The sequence below is a fragment of the Macaca nemestrina genome, chromosome 1 (genome assembly GCF_043159975.1).
Source record: "Macaca nemestrina isolate mMacNem1 chromosome 1, mMacNem.hap1, whole genome shotgun sequence".
Lineage (NCBI taxonomy): Eukaryota > Metazoa > Chordata > Mammalia > Primates > Cercopithecidae > Macaca > Macaca nemestrina.
In genome coordinates, this window is record NC_092125.1 from 190,956,191 (window position 1) to 190,977,624 (window position 21,434).

A 21,434-nucleotide genomic window follows, 5' to 3' on the forward strand; every position below is an offset into this window, starting at 1 on the left:
GTTGTATATAGTTGTAAGGTTATATGTACGTATAATACATATATTGAGGTTATTTCTTGATGACATTAACATTCAAATCAGTAGACTGATATGTATATACATATACATGTATAATACACATACGTATGTGTATATACATATACACATATACACATTAATATATACATGTGTATATACATGCATACATGTGAATATGTATACATACATATGTGTATCTGTGCATACATATACACATGCATACATGTTACATATATACATATGCACCTATATAATAGATATGTATATATCCACATACATATATACATGTGTATATGTATGTATGTAAGTATTCTGCCTCCACAAGCTGACAATGTGAGTTAGTTTTAAGACTGGGATATTCAGGAACGCATGTTTGGAACTGAATGTGGGTGAGTGAAATATGTGTACCTGATGAACACTATTTGTTTATAAATTGATAAAATAAAATACTAGAGAGCAGACTCGGGAATAAAACTATGGCTTTAGTGTGAATGGTGGCTAAACCTTGCCTTGGGGGACTCAAAGCTCTTTGAAAACCAATCTCTTACCTTCCCCACAACTCTTCATTCGCAATGAAAATAACAGCATACCAAAACACAAATACCAAACTTTTATTTTAAAACTGTAGAAAAGCAAACAATTCCACTGAGTCACTGTGATAGTTAATCTTATGTACCAACTTAACTGGGTCACAAGATGCCCAGTTATTTGGTCAAACATTATTCTGAGTGTTCCTGTGAGGGTGTTTCTCAATGACATTAACATTCAAATCAGTAGACTGAGTAATGCAGACTGTCCTCCCAAATGTGGGTGGGCCTCATGGAATCAGTTAAAGGCCTGAATAGAACAAAAGAGCTAACTCTGCCCTGACTAAGAGAATTCTTCCTGCCTAATAGCCTTTGGACAGGGCCATCAGCTTTTTTTCCCTGCCTTCAGACTTGAATTAAACATCAGCTCTTCCTTGGTGTCAAGCCTGCTGCCATCAGACTGGAACTAAACCATCAGCTCTCATGGGACTCCATCTTGCTGACTTACCCTGCAGATCTTGGGATTTAACCACCTCCATAATCATGTGAGCCAATTCCTTATAATAACCACTGCCCCCCTGCCCCAATATATATTGATTCTGTTTCTCTGGAAAACCTTGACTAATACAGGAACTAACAGAGAACTTCTGACAAACAGAAAGATACAGTTTCTGTTGGATAGAACTCTGTATTCATCTGCAAACTGATAACCAACATCTCCACAATTAGGCCACAGATCTCATTATGTGGTGTGACTTAAAAGTGACTAGGCTTCTGCAATACGCACCCAAAAATCAAGGTCATTATTCCATCCTCACACCTAGTCTACCAGCTTCCTATTTGAAGTCAATACTCTCCAACCTAAGAGGCTGTTTGCTACACAGTCAAGTATTCCAGTACAATGGTCTTGTGGGGAAAAAGAAAGCTTCTACGTTGGTGGTTAAAACTGCCACTTTTTCTAGTTGGGCCTCTCTGAATCTCAGAAAGGGCTGGCACAACAGATTGATTCATAAGACAGTCACAACAGACTCAACAGACTGAGCCTCTGAAGGTCTGGGCCAAAGTCAGAGGGCAATACACAGCTGAGCTCTCTGCAGCTGTGCTTCCCAGTAACCTGATTGCTCCTGAGGCTTTTCAGGATTATAGCAACTGTGTTTAAAGTCCCTGTACCTAGTTATCATCAACAGGCAGATTAGCTTTTGAAAGCATGTACATTAGCTCTGGATATCACCAAACTACGTTATAAACAGCATTAAGAGAGTAGAAAAGGATGTGTTTTACTCCTCCCCCAACTCATTCCTGAAGAAAGAGGGAAAGAGTGAGTGGTCTAAAACATGCTTGCTTTTAGAAAGCTGACTTTGGGGGCCAGAGGCCAGAAATGAGAGAGAGAAAGAGAGAAAAGCAGCCCTTGATGGGATAAGAAGTCAGGGACTGGGGGCCATAACTTCTTGACTAAAGCTTGAGGGCAGGATGAGGCAGAGAAAGTGTCTTCTAAATAACCCCTGGAGTAGAGAACTCTTTCCCCTGAACCTGTGCTATATCTTGGTAACACATATTCAACATCTCCACCTACACCTAAACTGATTGGTTTCCAGGAATCCTCCCTTCAGGTCACTGGAAACTTCAATTCCTTAGAAGAAAGGCAAGCTTCAGAACTGAGTTCTGGGAGAAAAGTGGTACAAATAGAAACCACAAAAGGGTCTGGATTGGGTTAAGGAGAAGAGACGTTCCAGAATCATGGGGTTGGACCAGGCGACTGAAGTCCAGGGTGCTGGGCTGGATGGTGATGGGAGCAGGTAATGTGGCATATCCCTAAAAAGAAGGAACCTTGAGCCCCTGAAGGGCTGGGCCAAGGTCAGAGGGCAAGGACAGGATTATATCCTTTGGCTCTGGGCCCTTCGGGGGTAGTAAGGAAGAGTTCACCTTCAGGGACACATCTCCATTAGCATGGCCTTTCCCTTCTGGCTTGGGGACAGTTGATTCCTCTGATTTGTGTAGTTCTGAACAAATGACTAGAGGTGCCGTGTTTTTTCCTCCATCGTGAAGGCAAGGTTCAAAGAAAGGGCGAAGGGGGCCAGAGAAACTGTGGGTGAAAGTAAAGATGTGGGACTTGTTGGTCACATTATAGAAAGAGATGACTCCTGCTTCATAGTCCAGGAAAATCCCCACACACCGTGGAGGCTCTTTAAGGCGGAAGGAGGTCTGCGGTGATGTGAGAGCTTCATACTCATTCCCACGACTCTGTCGCAGAAGCCAGTGTCCGTTGGCAGGTGAGGCAGTAACCTTCCCCTTCCTGCTCACTGACTCACTACATACCCCAAGAATCCATTTGGTCTTGTCTCCCACATACACCTCCCAGTAGTGGCAGCCAGTTGTGAAGTACTCAGAGCCTAGGATGCTGACGACGAAATCAAATCTCTGGGGGTTGTCAGGTACAGGCTGCCTTCTGTCTCCAAGCCGTACACATCTTTGGTCATCAGAAAGGATGAGTTTGGGATGTGCTGTTTCTGGGTCCAGGGTCACTGCCACTGCAAAGAGACATAGACAGGTGAGGCTTGGAAGCCTAGGTCTTAAGAGATGTGGGGATAGCTTTGGAGGGAAAAAAAATATTTAGGTCTGCCATCACTGTCATTAGCCCATTTTAGTTCACGGAGTCCCGCCCCCACCATGTGTACTGGAATCAAATAATTTTCTCTTTCAAAGAACAGGTCTCCTGGTCGATTACTAGGTAATAGAAGAAAAAGTTCTTCTTCATCTGTCTGTGAAGCTGCCTTAATCCTTAGGAAATAACTACCTGCTGTGAGTTAAGTGTGTCCCTCAGAAGTTCATGTGTTGGAACCTTAATCCCTCATTGCTGCAGTGTTCAGAGGTAGGGCTTAGTGGGAGGTGTTTGGGTCCCTCACAAAGGGATTAATACAGTTTTCACAAGGCTGGGTTTATTTCTCTGGAGAGTGGGTTGTGATAAAGCAGATCAGGCACTTTGTCTCCTCTCTGCTTTTGCAGGCACTCACTGCCCTTCTGTTTTTCCAGAAGCAGCTATCACCATACTATGAAGTAGCACAAGGCCTTCACCAGATGCAGTCACCCAATCTTGGACCATCCAGCCCCGAGAACCATAGGCTAAATAAACCTCTTTCCTAGGTAAATTAGCCAGTCTCAAGTATTCTGTTACAGCAACAGAAAATAGAGTAAGACACTACCTTTGTCTTTGATGTTCCAAAAGAATCAAATGTGTGATGATAAATATAGGGTTTGATGTTAGGTCCTATAGCCACATAGCATATTTGAATCCCAGCTCTGCCACATGCTAGTTATGTGACCTTGGGCTTGTTATTCATCTCTGAACCTTAGTTTCCTCATCTGTAAAATGGAAATAGTAACAGAACCTGTGTTTAGAGCTATTGCGCAGACTTGATGAACTAATGAGATAGTGCCTCATTCCTACAGTGAGTACATGATGTTCATTTTGTCACTTAAAATTATTACTTATAATTATCTGCTTTATTTTTATTTTATTTTATTTTATTTTATTTTATTTTATTTTAGGCAGGGTCTCACTATGTTGCCCAGGATGGAATGCAGTAGGTATTCATGGGCATGCAGTCATAACACACTACAGCATTGAATTCCTGGCCTCAGGTGAACCTCCCACTGCAGCCTCCCAAATAGGTAGGACTAAATTATTATTTTTAAATGTTAATATAGAGAGAAGGATTCTTCCTTAAAATTGTGGATTATGAGTGTCACAGTGAGTCTCCTTCCTTCCCGAAATACAGCAAACAGGCTCTTTTTGGAGAGTTAAGTCCATACGCAGTTGAGGTGGTGGCAATAAGCCAGACTGTAAATGTGAGACAGAAGGGTTTGTATGTTCCCAGAATGCCAGCCAAGGTGACCTGGAGTTCTTTCCAGTGGCCAACTCATAATTCGTTGTACTGTGCCTGAAGGAAGATGGTGTGAACAAGAGAAGGATAAAAGCCTAGAAAATTGATAAAGATCCCAAAGCAGTGAAAAAAAAACAGATCCCATTTGAACAGCAGCAAAAAATGCAAACTATTTAGGAATAAATTGAAAGAGAGGTGCAAATCTTTTCATAATGTATATTGTTGGGGCATCTGCTCAACCCATTCCCTTCTTCTCTGAGAATCTTAATCACCACCCCTAAGCAAATTGGTCTGCAGAGAAAGAAGAAAAAGCATATGTGTAGAAAGTGGTGGAAGCAGTGGCTATTTATCTGGTTGTGGGACAGGAAGGACTTCCCAAACCTGAAAGCATGTACACAGGAAAAGATGAATGCATTTGACTACGTAAAAATAAAACACTCATGCATCAGAAAAATACTATAAGGAAATGCAAATGAAAAATAATTGGTGACAAATATGACAGAGAGCTAATATACTTTATCTAGAAAGAGTCCTCACAAATAAAAAAATAGCCCAAATAGAACAGGAACAGAAAGTCACACAAAGAAGAAATACAAATAACCGATAAACATAGGAAAAATCTCAAAAATCACAGAAAACCCTTAAGAAGACCAAACCTAATATTTATCAGCGCTCTAAAAGAGGGGATACTTTCTAAATCTAAGTACGACCTAAAATCGGTCGCAAAGATTTTTTTAATTTGATAGGCAGATATACAGATTTGATTTAAAAAATGTTAAATTACATGCATTCCAGAGGAATGAAACAAAATCTAAGGTTACAAAGCCATAGGGAGGATGTGCTCTGAAATGTGGATCTATTTGATTGGTATAACTTACCAAAATGCAACCGGGCTCTTCTCCAGCCTGAAAAATGAGAAAAGGGGATCATTAAAACACTGGAGACATTAAGAACTCCTATAGGGTGGTGGTCAAACGTGGAGGAAGTGCATCTCACCTGAGTTTGCTGCAGCTCTTTTCAGCTCTATGAAAGAAGAAACAAGGGGAATGAGCTATCACTGGAAATATTAGGGCAACAAGAGGTAAGTTGGTACGGAAGTTATAAGAACATGGGAAACTTACTCAGTTCACTCCGGAGTTTCTCTAAGGAATGAAAACAATTTGGCAAATCAGAAGGAGGGCCTCTATATAGAGGCCCTCCCATAATGCTACAGTCCCATCCCCACCACGGGCAGATAGATACTCAATAGCCATACCCTGGAACTTCCCCAGAAGATTTGCAAGAGCAATAGATCCCAGCTGTGGACCATGGGAGTATCCCCAGAGATACTGCAGAGGATCAGCAAATTCCTATGTGAGCCAAACCTTATCTGCAGGCTAAATAAGTAACACATCTCACACCTACAGGTAATGACAACATAAATTTATGTAGATGTTGTAGGAAATATTACTTCATTTAAGACTATCACTGAGTATTGGACTTTGTGAGCATGTATATTTTCTCAATATAATAATGCATAGATATGTCACATGTCTACAGATTTATTTTTATTTTTATTTTTATTTTTATTTTGAGACAGAGTTTCACTCTCGTTGCTCAGACTGGAATGCAATGGTGCAATCTCGGCTCACTGCAACCTCTGCCTCCTGGGTTCAAGTGATTCTCCTGCCCCAGCCTCCCAAGTAGCTGGGATTACAGGCGTGCACCACCACATTCAGCCAATTTTGTATTTTTAATAGAGACAGGGTTTCACCATGTTGTCAAGCTGGTCTCTAACTCCTGACCTCAAGTGGTCCACCTGCCTTGGCCTCCCAAAGTGTTGGGATTACAGGCGTGAGCCACTGCACCTGGCCAGATTTTTTTTTAATGCTAAAAAGAGGTCCTCACACATGAAATGATGGAGAAGTACTGCTCCACCATATTCAGTTTAATGAGGATCCCGTCCTCTTGGACCCCATCTAAGGAAATTTCATGCCTGAGTGATAAAAGGGACTTCCAGATGGCTTCACCTATGGGAGGTGCATCTATCTCTTCTTGGTGAAACATTTTTCAATTTAAAGACTAAATAACAGTTGTGTAGGAAAGAGGAACAGAGAACACTTGAGAAAAGAGACCTTGGAGAGCCAAGAAAGCCCCAGTCCCCATGGCTTGAATTACCCTTACCCCCTCCCTTCTGCCCCAGGAAGTGAAACTGAGATGCTCATCCTAAAGCAAAGGTGTCAGCAGAAGGAGCTTGTGCCATAGATGAGGAGCAGAACTTACTGAGAGCTTTATGGAGTTTTCCTAAAAACCAGAAAGAGAGAGAGGAGTGAGTGATCAGATCCTGCCTCTTTTTCCTCGGGCTGTGGAAGCCTCATCACTCCACCCCAGAAGATTAAAATGATGGTGACGCTTCTATGTCCCTAGTCCCAGCTCCGTGTCCCAGAGTTCAGACCCAGAAATCTGATGGTGCTGGTGACACTCCCCCAGTGACCCAGCCTGCCCGGGACTTTGGTTCCTCCTTCCCCTTCCCCTCCTTTTCATCTGTCTGGTTTCATTTCTGCTGTCTGCATGAGTGTTTCTATAGGTTTGTAACTGGTACATGAGTGTATGCACTGCTGTCCTTTTATAGCCCACCGTTTCTGGTATCTAAATGTAAAACTGGCCAAAGGCCTAGCATGAACTTGTTAATATGGCTTTATTATTCTCTACAGTAACTCCCCTGTGGTTATAAATTTCACAAATTGGAGGTCCCAGAGGATTTGGGGATATATGTGTATGAGACATATGTTTCCGGGGAGTACTTGCGGCTTCTCTGGAGGGCCACATGGCCCACATTTCCCCCTACCCTGCCGGACAATTGAAGTTATACATCCTGAGTCCACCACCAGTTCCCGTGCTAAGGGCCCGGCATGTATTAGGCATTAGGCATTAGGCATTGGAGAAATGCAGCCGAATATGACACGGCTCCTAAGTAGCTTATGGTTTATTGTCACTATGTCCACTACTAACAGCTTCCACTTACTGTCTTCTGTGCTTATACTGAAGTAGGCACTCAATCCTCAACAATGTGAGGTGCCTAGAATTATTATTGCCATTTTATAGGGGGGTGGTCTGAGGCTCAAAGGGACACAAAATTTGCCCAAGGTCTTTCAACTAGTAAGTGACCAAGGAGGTGGGATTCAATCTAAGTCTGTCTGACTTCTGAGTCGGAGGCCCTCGCCCTCACCCCACATTGTTCCCTCCCTACTTGAGCAGAACAGCCAGTGTCTGCCAGATACATGCCACACTTGTACCGGGTTGGAGGAGATGTAAGGAGGGAAGAGAGGAGATGCTGAAATAATTGAATCTGGAGTCATCTGAGCCAGTGACTTGTCTTCCCAGATAGACTTCAACAAGGTGTCCAACTTTGACCCTCAGTGGCCCACAGTAAATGTCCAATTAATGAAGACAAAATGGCAATAAGGAAAAGGAGTTCCAGGCACTGTGACAGATTTCTTTTCTTTTTTTTTTTTTTTTTAAGGTTGCCTGTTTTAACACTGAAAACAATCAAGTAAGAGGAAGTTATCTGCATTTTGATGATGAGGAAACCAAAACCCAGAGTAGTAAAGTGACTTATTCAAGGCCAGTAAGTGGCAAACCAATGATCTGAGGTGTCACTGACCCCAGAGCCTGCAACCCTTCCTCTGTATCATACCACCTCTCTCTGTGCAAAGGTTGTGTGGATTCTTGAAATTCCCATACATCCCATATGACCACATTAATATACTTTTCAATAATAAGTAGACTTCTTTTTAAAATGATTGGCGGAAAGGCTAATGAAGGGAGTTTATGGTAATTTAGGCCTATGAATTTTGACCCGGACACCTTCTCACCCACTGCCACCAGCTCCACAGCCCCTTGAGATTGCAAACTAAATTCCAGTAATATCAATGGAGGGTATATGTGTGCATGTGTGTATAGTATTATAGTAATAGAGTTATAATAACGACTGTCAACATTTACATAGAAAATAAAGAATGTGTTTTTTGTTCCCTACCCCTTACTCTTTATATATCGTTACCTTTTTCTTTAGCATGCTCTGAAAGAAGATTGTCTAGAGGAAGAAAGGAAAAGATAATGAGATTTTTTGCCACTGCCTTGAGGGTCCCTGGTTCCTGTTGCATTTACCTGCCCTTGGACGTGTCCACCTCTATCTTCACCTCCACCTCCCTGATCTGGTCTCTAATCAACTCTCATCTGCACAACAGAAATGGCAGCCCAAATTGTCTCCCACATCCTGTCTTACTCCCACTGGTCTCTACTAAACACTGCAGCCAGGGAGAATTGTTCAGTTTTTTGTTTTTTTTTTTTGAGATGGAGTCTCACTCTGTCGCCCAGGCTGGAGTGCAGTGGCACCATCTCGGCTCACTGCAAGCTCTGCCTCCCAGGTTCACCATTCTCCTGCCTCAGCCTCCCAAGTAGCTGGGACTACAGGTGTCCGCCACCATGCCCAGCTAATTTTTTTGTATTTTTAGTAGAGACAAGGTTTCACCATGTTAGCCAGGATGGTCTCAATCTCCTGACCTCGTGATCTGCCCGTCTCGGCCTCCCAAAGTGCTGGGATTACAGGCGTGAGCCACTGTGCCCAGCCAGTTAAAAAAAAAACCCAGAGTCTTCCTTTGCGGCCCAGGCTGGAATGCAGTGGCACGATCTCAACTCACTGCAACCTCCGTCTCTGGGGTTCAAGCAATTCTCCTGTCTCAGTCTCCTGAGTAGCTGGGATTACAGGCATGTACCACCTTGCTCCACTAATTTTTGTATTTTTAATAGAGACAAGTTTCGCCGTGTTAGTCAGGCCGGGCCTGAACTCCTGACCACAGTCGATCCACGCTCTTCAGCCTCCCAAAGTGCTGAGATTACAGACATGAGCCACCGCACCCAGCCAAGTTTTTCAAAGCACAATTCCATCTGGATATCCCCATTCGTTGCTTTACCACTGCTCTTCTGAGAATGACTAAAATCCTGAATGTGGCCCACCAGGCCTTAGGAGGCCCAGCCCCGCCTAGCTCCCCAGCCTCACCCCTGCAACTTTCCCCTCCCTCCTACACCTCCTCAGCTCCCCAGTGAGTGCTGCTTTCCCCGACCATGCTTCTCTCTGAAGCTGTTCTTTCTGCGGTGGATGGTTTTCCACTCCCTCTTCACTCATGACTTCTAGTCATTCAGGACAAACTTCACACCCTCAACCCTCAAGCTTGGTTAGCTCGTTCTGGTCATAGCCTTCACAGAACCAGGAGCTTTCTTGTGTAGCATTTGTACACATTATTTGTGTAACTATTTAATTCATCTCATCTCCCTGACTACACTGAAAGCTCCAGGAGGGCAAAAACTCTGTCTGCTTTTACTCACTATTTTATCCCCAGAATCTAGTATTGTCCAGGGCATTTAGCAGATAATTATCAAGTATTTGTTGAACAAATAAAAGCTTCCCTCATGTTCAACCTACTCAACTCCCACAGAATAAGATCAAGCAATGAGCTCACAGGCAAAATTCATTAAACATACAGGAAGGCAAGCTATTACAAGTAAGAGGCAGTAAACACTCAAGCCTGTAATCCCAGCACTTTGGGAGGCTGAGACGGGCGGATCACAAGGTCAGGAGATCGAGACCATCCTGGCTAACACGGTGAAACCCCGTCTCTACTAAAAAATACAAAAAGCTAGCCGGGCGAGGTGGCGGGCGCCTGTAGTCCCAGCTACTCGGGAGGCTGAGGCAGGAGAATGGTGTGAACCCGGGAGGCGGAGCTTGCAGTGAGCTGAGGTCCGGCCACTGCACTCCAGCCCGGGTGACAGAGCGAGACTCCATCTCAAAAAAAAAAAAAAAAAAAAAAAAAGAGGCAGTAAACACTGGAAGCAATGGATTTAGACATTGCCACCATCACCAAGGATAGCAGATAATGGAATTTTCAGGAACAGAATCCAGGTTAGTGAGTATGGGGGTACAGAAATTAACAACAAAATAAACATTTCCCCTGCCCCCAGCCAAGAACACTTACCCACCTCCGTCACATGTTCATAGAGAAGTTTCTCTAAAAGGGAGAGAGAAATGTCAGCTCAGCTTAGGAAGGCCTTTTTCTAACAGGCACAAGTGTCCCAAGATGCACCAAGCTGCCTGAGTAGGACTGACTCCTTGTCACTACAGGTAAGCCGGCATTTGAAAGGATTACAGAGTCTTCAAACCATCAGATAAAGGGAGAAGTGTTGGATTATGTGACTGTGACTTTCAAAGTCCCTTGCAGCCCTGAGAGCCTGTGAAATGTGACCATTTTTTATGAGAGTCTTATCCAATGGATATAATTGGATTTCTTTATTAAAAGGCTGTAATTAATTTCTTAATCAGAAGGCTGGCATAGTCGGTTATTTTCTAATTTTTCAAAGGATGAGAATTTACAGCTCTGCCCAGGGGCCTTTCTGCAGTTTATTGAACTCCCTTTGCAATGTGTGTCCCCAGGGCACGGCTCTACCAGCTTTCTCCCAGCCAGCTTGCAGGGTCCCCAACCTATGGACAAGTGTCATGTCTACATCTACTTCCGTCTGGCCCTTTCCCAGAGCAGTCACAGTCCCACTTCCCACCAGCCTGAGCTCCCTTACCACTTAATTACCTTTTGATCTTCTTTGGTTCCAGATAAGGCAAAGGCACGCAATGATGAGAAGTACCAGGACAGGCAGGATCACAGCCAGAGCCACTGCTGAGGGGGAGAGACTCCCCACAGATGGGGCTGAAACAGAAACCACCAACGACTGACATCAGGGAGATGTCCAAGAGTTTCTGGCACATCTCAGATGGCAGGCGGCTCCGGCACATCCCAACTGTCTCCATCACCTCTAGGGAGAGACCTCCAGCCAAGAGGCTCTTTGCTTCTCGTGATAACTCAAGCCCTGGATGGCATTAAAGATAACTGAGGCTGGGAATGGTGGCTCACACTTGTAATACCAGCACTTTGGGAGGCAGAGGCAGGAGGATCATCTGAGATCAGGAGTTCAAGACTAGCTGGCCAATGTGGGGAAACTCCGTGTCTACTAAAAATACAAAAATTAGCCAGGTGTGGGGGCCAGGTGTGGTGGCTCATGCCTGTAATCCCAGCACTTTGGGAGGCCAAGGCGGGCAGATCACAAGGTCATGAGATCCTGGCTAACACAGTGAAACCCCGTCTCTACTAAAAATACAAAAAATTAGCCAGGCATGGTGGCGGGCGCCTGTAGTCCCAGCTACTTGGGAGGCTGAGGCAGGAGAATGGTGTGAATCCGGGAGGCGGAGCTTGCAGTGAGCCGAGATGGCGCCACTGTACTCCAGCCTGGGCGACAGAGCAAGACTCTGTCTCAAAAAGAGAAAAAATTAGCCAGGTGTGGTGGCGGGCGCCTGTAGTCCCAGCTACTTGGGAGGCTGAGGCAGGAGAATGGTGTGAATCCGGGAGGCGGAGCTTGCAGTGAGCCGAGATGGCACCACTGTACTCCAGCCTGGGCGACAGAGCAAGACTCTGTCTCAAAAAAAGAAAAAATTAGCCAGGTGTGGTGGCGGGCGCCTGTAATCCCAGCTACTCAGGAGGCTGAGGCAGGAGAATCCCTTGAACCCGGGAGGCAGAGGTTGCAGTGAGCCAAGGTCACGCCATTGCACTCCAGCCTGGGTGACAAGAGTGAATTTCCGTCTCAAGAAAAAAAAAAGATAACTGAGATGTTCCTCTCTCGGGAATGGTTTCGATGGTCCTGCCTCAAGATGATGACTTAAACAAACTTCTTGACCACAATCTCGTCCTGCCCTATAATTCCATGGAAAAAGAAGCCAGGGACTTCAGAAGACTGAAGGCATTCTCCTCACTACGCACCTGCAGTCTTCCCAGGAGCGCCTGCCTGTTTACGCCTGTCAATACCCACTCTGCGCTAGAAGAGCAGGCGGCAACCTCTTTGTTTGCCCTGAGCACTGTGACAGGGGCAAAGCAATTTCTACCATGCTACAGCAGTAGGCCTGAAGCCTAGGCAGGAGAGAAAGGGGAAAAGAAAGAAGAAACAGAGAAGAAATGAGCAGAAGCGGGCTATGGGTAGAAGTGGTTAAGAGCCTAAGCCGAGAGTGTGTCCTTGCTCAATCCTGTGTGACCTGAAGCAGGAGACTGAGCCCCTCCAAGCCCAGTGTCCCTCATCTGTAAAAGGTGTGCATGACAGGACTCCTTATCTCTGAAGTTTGGAGAGATTTAAAGAGATCAGTCATATAAAGCACTCAGCCTCCTAAGTAGCTGGGATTACACACACATGCCACCATGCCCTATTTTTTTGGTAGAGACAGGGTTTTGCCATGTTGGCCAGGCTGGTCTCCAGTTTGTTTCAAGGATCATTGAAAGGTTCAGGCCAGGTGTGGTGAGTCACACCTGTAATCCTAGCACTTTGGGAGGCTGAAGCAGGAGGATCACTACAGCTCAGGAGTTTGAGACCAGCCTGGGCAACATAGTGAGACCTCATCTTTATTATAAATAAAAAAGAAAAAATAAATAAAAGGTTTGAACCCTTTGATCCATTAATTCTACTTCCAGAAGCACATTCTAAAAAAAAAAAAATCAAAATCACTTTCCAAAATATGCTCAAAGATGTTCATTGCACTCTTAATTATAATATGAGGAAAATTTGGAAAGCATCCAGATGCCCCAAAACAGGGCTTTGATTAATTTTATTATTCTATAGCCACATGGTAAAATACTATGCAGCCCTTAAAATCATATTACTTAGGGACATGGGCAAAAAAACACAAATGCTCATGACATCGTAAATGGAAAAAAATCCTGGGCACAAGAATACACATGCATAAACATATACATGCTCAGAGATACATATACACAATAAAGTCTTGCAAGAAAGATACAAAAATGTTAGCAGCCGTCCTCTCTAATTTAAGCTATTAATAGGCCATTTTTCAGTTTCCTTTAAATATTTTGGATTTTTTTCAAATTTTCTACAATATACATGCTTTATTCCTAGAATATAAAAAACTGAAAATTCCTCAAAAAGTTCCTACTAGGGTAGGAGTTTCCTCTGGAACCACCAGCACCTTCAAACCTGTTTCTGCCCCAGCTTTTACTTGCTATGACCGCGGCTGTGGTCTTCTCTTGGCCAAAGGCCATTTTGCGGATGGTTCAGGACACATTCCCCGGTGTGCTGTCCCTGACTCTGCTAGACACCGCTGTTTGGAAGAGCCCAGGTTTTCCAGAGAGTGGGCCTCTGACAGGGATGGAAATACCCTGCCCTGAGGTTCTCTCCACTTGGCCCAGGGCTCTGGGAACCATCCCACCTATCTACACATCAGCAGGGCCTCCGCCAGGTTGTGGTCCCAGCCAGAGCCCTCTTCCCCCATAACCTCCTGTGATGAACAGGGGCAGCTGTTAATGAAACTTGAATGTCTGTCCTCTCTCCACCCTCTCCCCACACTCCTCCCAGTAGGATAAGCCAGTCTCTAGCTTTATTCTCAGACATTTAAAAATTCACCCATAGCAATAACTGTATCACATGATTCAGATGCCTTTGGGCATCTCAGTCCCCTTTTAAAAATTACTTTTCAGCCGGGCATGGTGGCTCATGCCTGTAATCCCAGCATTTTGAGAGGTCGAGGCGGGTGGATCACCTGAGGTTGGGAGTTTGAGACCAGCCTCACCAACATGGAGAAACCCCGTCTCCACTAAAAATACAAAAATTAGCCAGTCGTGGTGGCGCATGCCTGTAATCCCAGCTACTCAGGAGGCTGAGGCAGGAGAATCACTTGAACCTGGGAGGCGGAGGTTGTGGTGAGTCAAGATTGCACTCCAGCCTGGGCAACGAGAGCGAAACTCCGTCTCCAAAAAAAAAAAAGAAAGAAAAAAGAAAAATTAGCCGGCCGTGGTGGCAGGCACCGGTAATCCCAGCTAACTCAGAAGGCTAAGGCAGGAGAATCACTTGAACCCAGGAAGCGAAGTTGCAGTGAGCCAAGATTGTGCCAATGCACTCCACCCTGGGCAAAAAGAACGAAACTCCATCTCAAAAAAAAAAAAAAATTACTTTTCACCCCAAAGGACTCCAACTTTGGAAAGTCTGTCTACCAACTACTGAGTGTTTTAAAGTAATTGATTCATCCCCACTTCATAGTGTGCAACTTCAAATTAGGACCAAAAGATAATCAGCATGTGACCATGTGAAGCCAGTGTCATTCAAGCAAATGCAAAGACATGTTTTGGGTTGGGTTGAGTTGGGTTTGGGTTGGTAGACTGATTTTTTAAAATATTGGTAGACTGATTTTTGGTGGACTGATTTTCAGTAGGCTATTTTTTAAAAAAATATTGAAGCTAGTTTGAGAACACTCTCAACTGGGTGCAGTGGCTTATACCTGTAATGTCAACACTTTGGGAGGCCAAGCGGGGAGGATTGCTGGATTGGAAAGCAGTCTAGGAAACATAGGGAGACCCTGTCTCTACTAAAAGTAAAAAAAAAAATTAGCCAGGCATAGTAGTATACCTGTAGTCCCAGCTACTTGGGAGGCTGAGATGGCAGGATTACTTGAGCCCAGGTGGTCGAGGCTACAGTGACCTATGATTGCACCACTGCACTCCAGCCTGGGCAACAGAGCAAGGCCCTGTCTCAAAACAAACAAACAGAAAAAAAAAAGAGACAGAGAGAGACAAACACTGTCTTTCCCTTCCTAACCCTTTACGTTCTCAGGAACCCCAGGAGAGGACCCATTAAGTAAATCCTTGTCACAGCAGGGGATCTGTCCCTTTAAGACATTTCCTTACAGCCATGTAATGAGTTCCTTGATAGTGGAGCATACAAAGATGACCCAGGGAGGAAAAGCTATTATCTGATCCTCCAAGCCCTATTTAACCAGGACCTGCATTGTACAGTGTTTTCCAAAGTCTGAGTTCCTTCCTTATCAGAAATGCCTGGGCCAGCTTCACCGCTTCAGCTGAGATCAATGGACATGGCTGGGTAAGGCTGAGCCATCCTGGCAAGTAAAAACTACATTGCAAATGGAAAAAAAGTCTAGACATGGAGAGACAAAGTAGGTCCTGACTGGGCTTGTCCAACTGCCACAAATGACCCTAGGCACCTCAAACCCATTCTAACCTGCAACCTGCAGGATCACGGTGTCCTCTTTACTCAGATTTCCAACCTGGATCATACATCGGTAAGACCCTTGGTCCTCAAGGCGCACGTCAAGGATCTGCAGAGTGACACTTCCCTCTTGGGCATCTCTCACCAGCACCGTCCTCCCCTTATATTCCGGCATCACATCTTCATCCTGGTCCTTCCCATCCCGGTACATGTGAACAACCTGGGAGCGCTGCGGGAATGGGGACCGCAGCCACCTCACCTCCTTGGGCACCGTCCCAGGCCAGAGAGAGAGAGGACAGAGCAGCTCGGCTGTGCCCCCTAGTAAGGCCACGTGGAACTTGCTGGCATCCCCTGCGCGGCCTGGACAAAGAAAGAGACAAGGCCAACTGGGAGGGAGGGCAGGAGAAAGCTTGGGAAAGGATGAGGAAGCGGGTATCCCGGGGACTGACAGAGCCCAGGAAGGACTCTGGAAAGGATTGCCAGGGCCGGGGGAACAGAACCCCAAAAGACGTAATGTTTCCAACCAAACTTCTTTATTCTGGGGATGCCAACGTCACATGTACCAGGCAGGGAAAGAGGATCAGAAACTCCTACCTGACACATGCACAGACAGCCGGAGGAAGAGGAGAGGAATGAGGCAGCCAGAGAGCCAGGAGCCGGCAGAACTCGCCATCTCCATCCGAACTAGGACAGACAGAGGGAGACAGCACAGGCGGGCTGATGGGCTTGGTGTGACAGAGGGTATAACCCAGGAGCCGAGGCCGAGACGGTATTGCTGGTGCTCTGGGATCACAAAGGCAGGGGCTCCAGTCCCAGCACTGCTACTTACCTTCTTGTGATATTGTGACCGAACTTCTCTGAGACTGTGTTTCTTCATCTCCAAAATGGGTATAAGAACTGTGCCTCCTTGTGGGATTATGGTGAGGGTTGAAAGAGGTGAATGCTCACACGGAGGCTGGCGTGTTAAGTCTCTAAATGCCGTGAGTGAGGATGACGGTGCAGATGAGATGCACGAGGATCCAGAACTTATACCCAGAACTAACCAAAGAAACACCAGTAATGGCCTCTTTTTACAGTTAGTGTCCAAGGCCAGGCTTGGGAAGTGCCTGTTTCAAGCCAATCTTTGCCCAAGATGCAGCCTGGAGGTTTCCCTGGACAGCCTTTTCAAGTTTGACTCTTGACAAATAACAGATCAAGGCAGTGAGGCCCCTCCATGTCATCCTGAAGGCATTAATCGTACAAATTCAGGGTCTGGCACTAGAAAGACCTGGGTTCAAATCTTAGCTCTGCCTATTACTAGCTTTGTGTCCCTAGGAAGGTTGCATAACATCTCTGGGCCTCGGGTTCTTAATCTATAAAGGGGAACTGTCCTCACAGATGAGTGTGAGGGTTCAAAGAGATACTGCCTGCCAAGCACTGGCCACAAATGCCTGGCAGAACAAGTGCTCATAAGTGTGTAGTTGTTGTTATTACTACTAACTAAGTGAGGAAAATTATCCCTAGCAGGTTCAGATGACTGCGTGCATGAATCACAGGGAGACCCTAAAGGATTTCCTCCTGTAAAGCTCTTTCCCCAACTATTTGCTACTGCCTGAAATTGCTTTAGCAGGAAACAGAATCTCTCATGCCACAAGTGAGGATAAAGTTTAAAATGTAAATGCTCTAGGAAAAGGCAACTCATCTCTTAAATTCTCTCCAAGGTTCAAATCCTTTCCAAAGAGGAGGCTTTTGTATAAGTCAGCAGGCCCAGTCCCTGAAGGTCATGGAAAAGGTCATGGCACACAGAGGACGTGTCAAAGGGAGATTGGGAAACTGAAGATGAAGCTAGTATTGAACACATTCTCATTTTGAAAACCCAATTCTGTTTTCTCACGGCAAAAAGCACACTGGTTTAGGGTTGTTCTTGTCTTTCTTTAAATCATATTTTATACAACATACCCCTCTAATCAAATGACAACATAGTAGTAGGCCATAGTGAGGTTAGGATCACATTAGGACACATTTTTTTGTGACTGTCCCACCCACTTTCCTATTGGTTACTAGCCACTCAAAAACTGGACAAGAGAAGTGGAGTAAATGAGAACAGCTCTCTATTTTATCAAGTATGGTTGAAGGTGGAAGTAGGGCCCAGGATTCCCTGGAGTTATTCCCAAAACTCCTCAACTTTCTAGTGACTCTGAAGCACACCCTGCCTGGGTAGACATGCCCGGAGTGACACAGAGCTCCAAGCTAACCCAAGGCTGCCTGAAATCGAATAGGAGGAGACCTCTATGGACCCATATTCTAAGATTCAGACAATCTATGAAGTGGTTAAGAGGGTAAGCTCTAGGCTGGGCATGGTAGCTCATGCCTATAACCCTGCACTTTTGGGAGGCCAAGGCAGGAGGATCACTTGAGCTCAGGAGTTACAGGCTAGCCTGGGCAACATAGTGAGACTCCATCTCTACAAAAAATGGAAGAAAATTAGCTTGGCATGGTGGCACGCACTTGTAGTCCTAGCTACTCAGGAGGTTGAAGTGGGAGAATTACTTGAGCCTGGGAGGTTGAGGCTGCAGTAAGCTGTGATTGTATCACTGCACTCCAACCTGGGTGACAGAGCAAGATCTTGTCTCAAAAAAATAAATAAATAAATAAAAAGAATGAGCTCTAGAGTCAGCCTGGGTTCAATTCCTGGCTCCGCCATTTCCTAGCTGGTGGCCTTAGACAGGTTAATTTACTTCTCCAAACCTCCTCTTGCTCGCACATGAAATGGAGTTAATAATAGTACCTACCTCATAGATAGGGTTATAGTAGGGATCAAAGAAAACACATGTAAAATGATTTGCACCAGATGCTGGAAATAAAAACCAAATGAAGTCCTTCTGTTAGATTGTCACTCTATGTAAGACGTGCTACCAGGTCCTTTATTTCATATTTTCTTACACAGATGTAAGAACCATCTGGTCACCATACTGACCTCTAGGATTTATTCTTCTAATCTAGTTTGCCAGGATGGCCCCTTCCTCCATCTCTTCTAACACGTAATATATCAATATTATGGTAGTCAACATAGTATTAATGGCTGTGAATTAACACTAAATCATAAATATGTTTCCAAATGATGATATTGCTCTAAATCAATAACAGTTCTTATTTATTGCATTTGTTGGTTCTCTCTATATATTGTCTTCAGTACTGACAACGTCTCAGAAAAGTAGGTATTATTCTGTTTTACACTTAGAACAGGAAAGGCAATCATACACACTTCAGGGTACCGTGCAAGTGAATTGCCAGGATCCTTTCTGGAAGCAGATCGAATGTAAAACATTAACAGATGCATGAATAACATTCATTCATAATGAATAAACAGATGAATGAATGCATGCCTGCATAGCCCTGTATCATGAGTCACAAAATGAGCAAATGACCACCTCACTTTACAGAGTGATTATCATGGAACCCCTTTACAAAGACATTTTCCCCAACAAATATAAAATACGATTTCACTTCCTAAAGTTCAATGTATATGCCACAGTTTGGGGCTTTTTCTGTCTTACTTATTGTAGGAAAATCTGGAAATGATCCAAAACAAAGACAAAAATTTCAAATCATCTGTAATTCCTCCACCCAAAGATAATGTTTCTACAAATATTATTTCTATGCATGTACATAACATTTTGTAAAAAAAAAAAAAAAAAACCATGACTGGGCACAATGGCTTACGCCTATAATCCCAGCACTTTGAGAGGCAGCGGCGGGAAGATTGCTCGAGCCCAGGAGTTTGAGACCAGCCTGGGCAACATGGCAAACCCCTATTGCTACAAACAATACAAAAAGAAATCAGCTGGCTATGGTGTGTGTGCCTGTGGTCCCAGCTACTTGGGAGGCTGAGGTAGGAGGATCACCTGAGCGCAGGAGGTTGAGGCTGCAGTAAGCCATGATCGTACCCCTGCACTCCAGTCTGGATGAGAGAGCAAGACCCTGTCTTAAATAAATAAATAAATACTTATACACTGTTTTGATACCTGATATTTTCACCAATTTCACATAATGCAACATTATGTGCATTTCCCAAAGCAATCAAATCTTCTTTCCATTACTTTAGGATTCCATCATGGACACAGAATTTTAGAAATTAGGATATAAGATGTAAAAGCTTTAAAATAATTCTATATTGTGTATATTTAGGTTGTTTTCCAATACATGGCTATTATAAACATTGCTATAAGTAGCAGTGGATTGAGGGCTAGAATCAGAGGGCTTAGTCCTAGTCTTGGCTTGGTCCCTTACTGCTCTGTGACTTTGTAACTTTTTTTTTTTTTTTGAGACGGAGTTTCGCTCTGCCGCCAGGCTGAAGTGCAGTGGCACGATCTCAGATCACTGCAACCTCCGCCTCCCAGGTTCAAGCAATTCTCCTGCTTCAGCCTCCCGAGTACCTGGGACTACAGGCGTGCGCCACCACGCCCAGCTAATTTTTGTATTTTTAGTAGAGATTGGGTTTCACCATGTTGGCCAGGATGGTCTGAAACTCCTGACCTCATGATCTGCCCACCTCGGCCTTCCAAAGTGCTGGGATTACAGACATGAGCCACTGCGCCCAGCTGTGACTTTGTAACTTTAAGCAAGTCACTTAGATTCTTAGGCCTTGAGTTTCCCATCTTTAAAATGGGAAGACTTTTCATCTGCACTGACAAATTGCCCTCCAGAAAGTCATATCAATTTACCAAAGTATCATATGAAATTTCTTGTTTTCCTACAACCTTACCATCACTGGATATTATCATTTAAAAAAAAAATTTGCAAATTTGATGAGTAACAAAATGCCATCTTTTTTTTTTTTTAATTTGATGGTGTTTCATCTCAATTTGTATTTCTTTGATTACTCACCTGTTATTTGGACTTTGTCAATTACCTGTCTATGTAATTTGTTCTTTTTTCTATTAGGACATTTATCTCTTAATGGCTTGCAAAATTCTTCATACACTAACCATTTTTTTTTCCACTACACATGTTGGAAACATTTTCCCCTAGGCAGTTATTTACATTTGAAGTTTGAAACAGTTTAATTTTTAAAACTTCTAAATCAGAAAAAAGATTGTAACAATGTTCTCTTGACAATCCCAAGCAGTTTAATAAGACCCTGCAAATCTGCAAATGATCAGTCTAAAAGCATACAGCACAGGGTCCAGCAAATAGTAAGAGCTAAATAAATGTTGGCTGTAGTTTAATAATGATGACAATACTACTTAAATAAGAGTCCTTCAACAAAACCCGTCCAGCTCTCTTGTCACTTGTCTCCTGTGTTTCTTTAGTGATAGCTAACAGCTGCCCCATTTCGCCCTTCAAAATGTTCTTGTGTGTAGGGAGAAAAGGGGATTATTTCTCTACTGAACCTGAGGATCCTGAGAAAGTTAAAGGACTAAAAAGCATGAAGAGAGAGGGGAGAACTCACCACCTTCTGGATCAGGGATGTTTGTTCCTCTCACAGGCAAAGCTGGAGTTTGCAAGCTGGGAACTCTCCTTCCCCATGCAGCGAGACCAGGGAGCAGGCAGGTGCATCAGGAAGGCCTAGGGATGTGGGCCAGGAAAAGTTCATATTTTATGAAATGTGAGAGGCCAGGGCTCTCTCTGCCCCCACAGAACTCCCTTCTAGCTGTCCCTGTAAACCAGCAAGCCACACCCTGTCTGTCTGCCTCTGATAAAAGAACAGAGCAAAGAGGAGGCTCCCAGAAGTGAGGGAACCACTGAGTATGACTGACTGGGTATAAGGGACTTTTGCCCCTCTGCTCCCTTTTCCTCCAATGCTGCCAATAGTAATTCCCTTTGATGCATTTTGATCCTATCACATTCTTTCTGAAAACCTTCCCCTTTACTTTTCAAATCAGAGTAAATTGGAAGATTGGTTTCAAAGACATCCACCAATTAGCCACCTTCTTTAACTCACTGT

The 21,434-nt window shown here is 44.3% G+C and overlaps 1 protein-coding gene and 1 long non-coding RNA gene across 9 annotated transcripts; one reads left to right on the plus strand and one right to left on the minus strand.

Annotated features, from left to right (window-relative positions):
• Positions 1 to 607: 607 nt before the first annotated feature.
• ERMA (erythroblast membrane associated protein (Scianna blood group)) lies at positions 608 to 21,055 on the minus strand. Of its 6 annotated transcripts, none has more exons than XM_011763753.2 (11): positions 20,940 to 21,055; positions 16,103 to 16,192; positions 15,521 to 15,868; positions 11,047 to 11,163; positions 10,441 to 10,473; positions 8,469 to 8,501; positions 6,689 to 6,709; positions 5,548 to 5,568; positions 5,423 to 5,449; positions 5,305 to 5,331; positions 608 to 3,073 (listed from the first exon to the last, which is right to left on the minus strand). In XM_011763753.2, exons 2-11 carry the CDS (start codon positions 16,185 to 16,187, stop codon positions 2,358 to 2,360), a joined length of 1,428 nt encoding a protein of 475 aa, XP_011762055.2. In that variant the 5' UTR covers positions 16,188 to 16,192; positions 20,940 to 21,055; the 3' UTR covers positions 608 to 2,357. The 6 variants fall into 6 exon arrangements, with proteins under 6 accessions (XP_011762055.2, XP_070950890.1, XP_011762052.2 ...); XM_071094789.1 differs by having other exon boundaries at positions 18,280 to 20,970; XM_011763750.3 differs by having other exon boundaries at positions 16,103 to 16,729; positions 18,280 to 20,970.
• Positions 3,068 to 10,591, plus strand: LOC105494851 (uncharacterized). Of its 3 annotated transcripts, XR_011622150.1 has the most exons (4): positions 3,068 to 3,991; positions 4,092 to 4,214; positions 7,929 to 8,033; positions 10,512 to 10,589. It is a non-coding gene; the product is annotated as an uncharacterized lncRNA (long non-coding RNA). The 3 variants fall into 3 exon arrangements; XR_011622151.1 differs by having other exon boundaries at positions 3,068 to 4,214; positions 10,527 to 10,591; XR_011622148.1 differs by having other exon boundaries at positions 3,068 to 4,214.
• Positions 21,056 to 21,434: the final 379 nt, after the last annotated feature.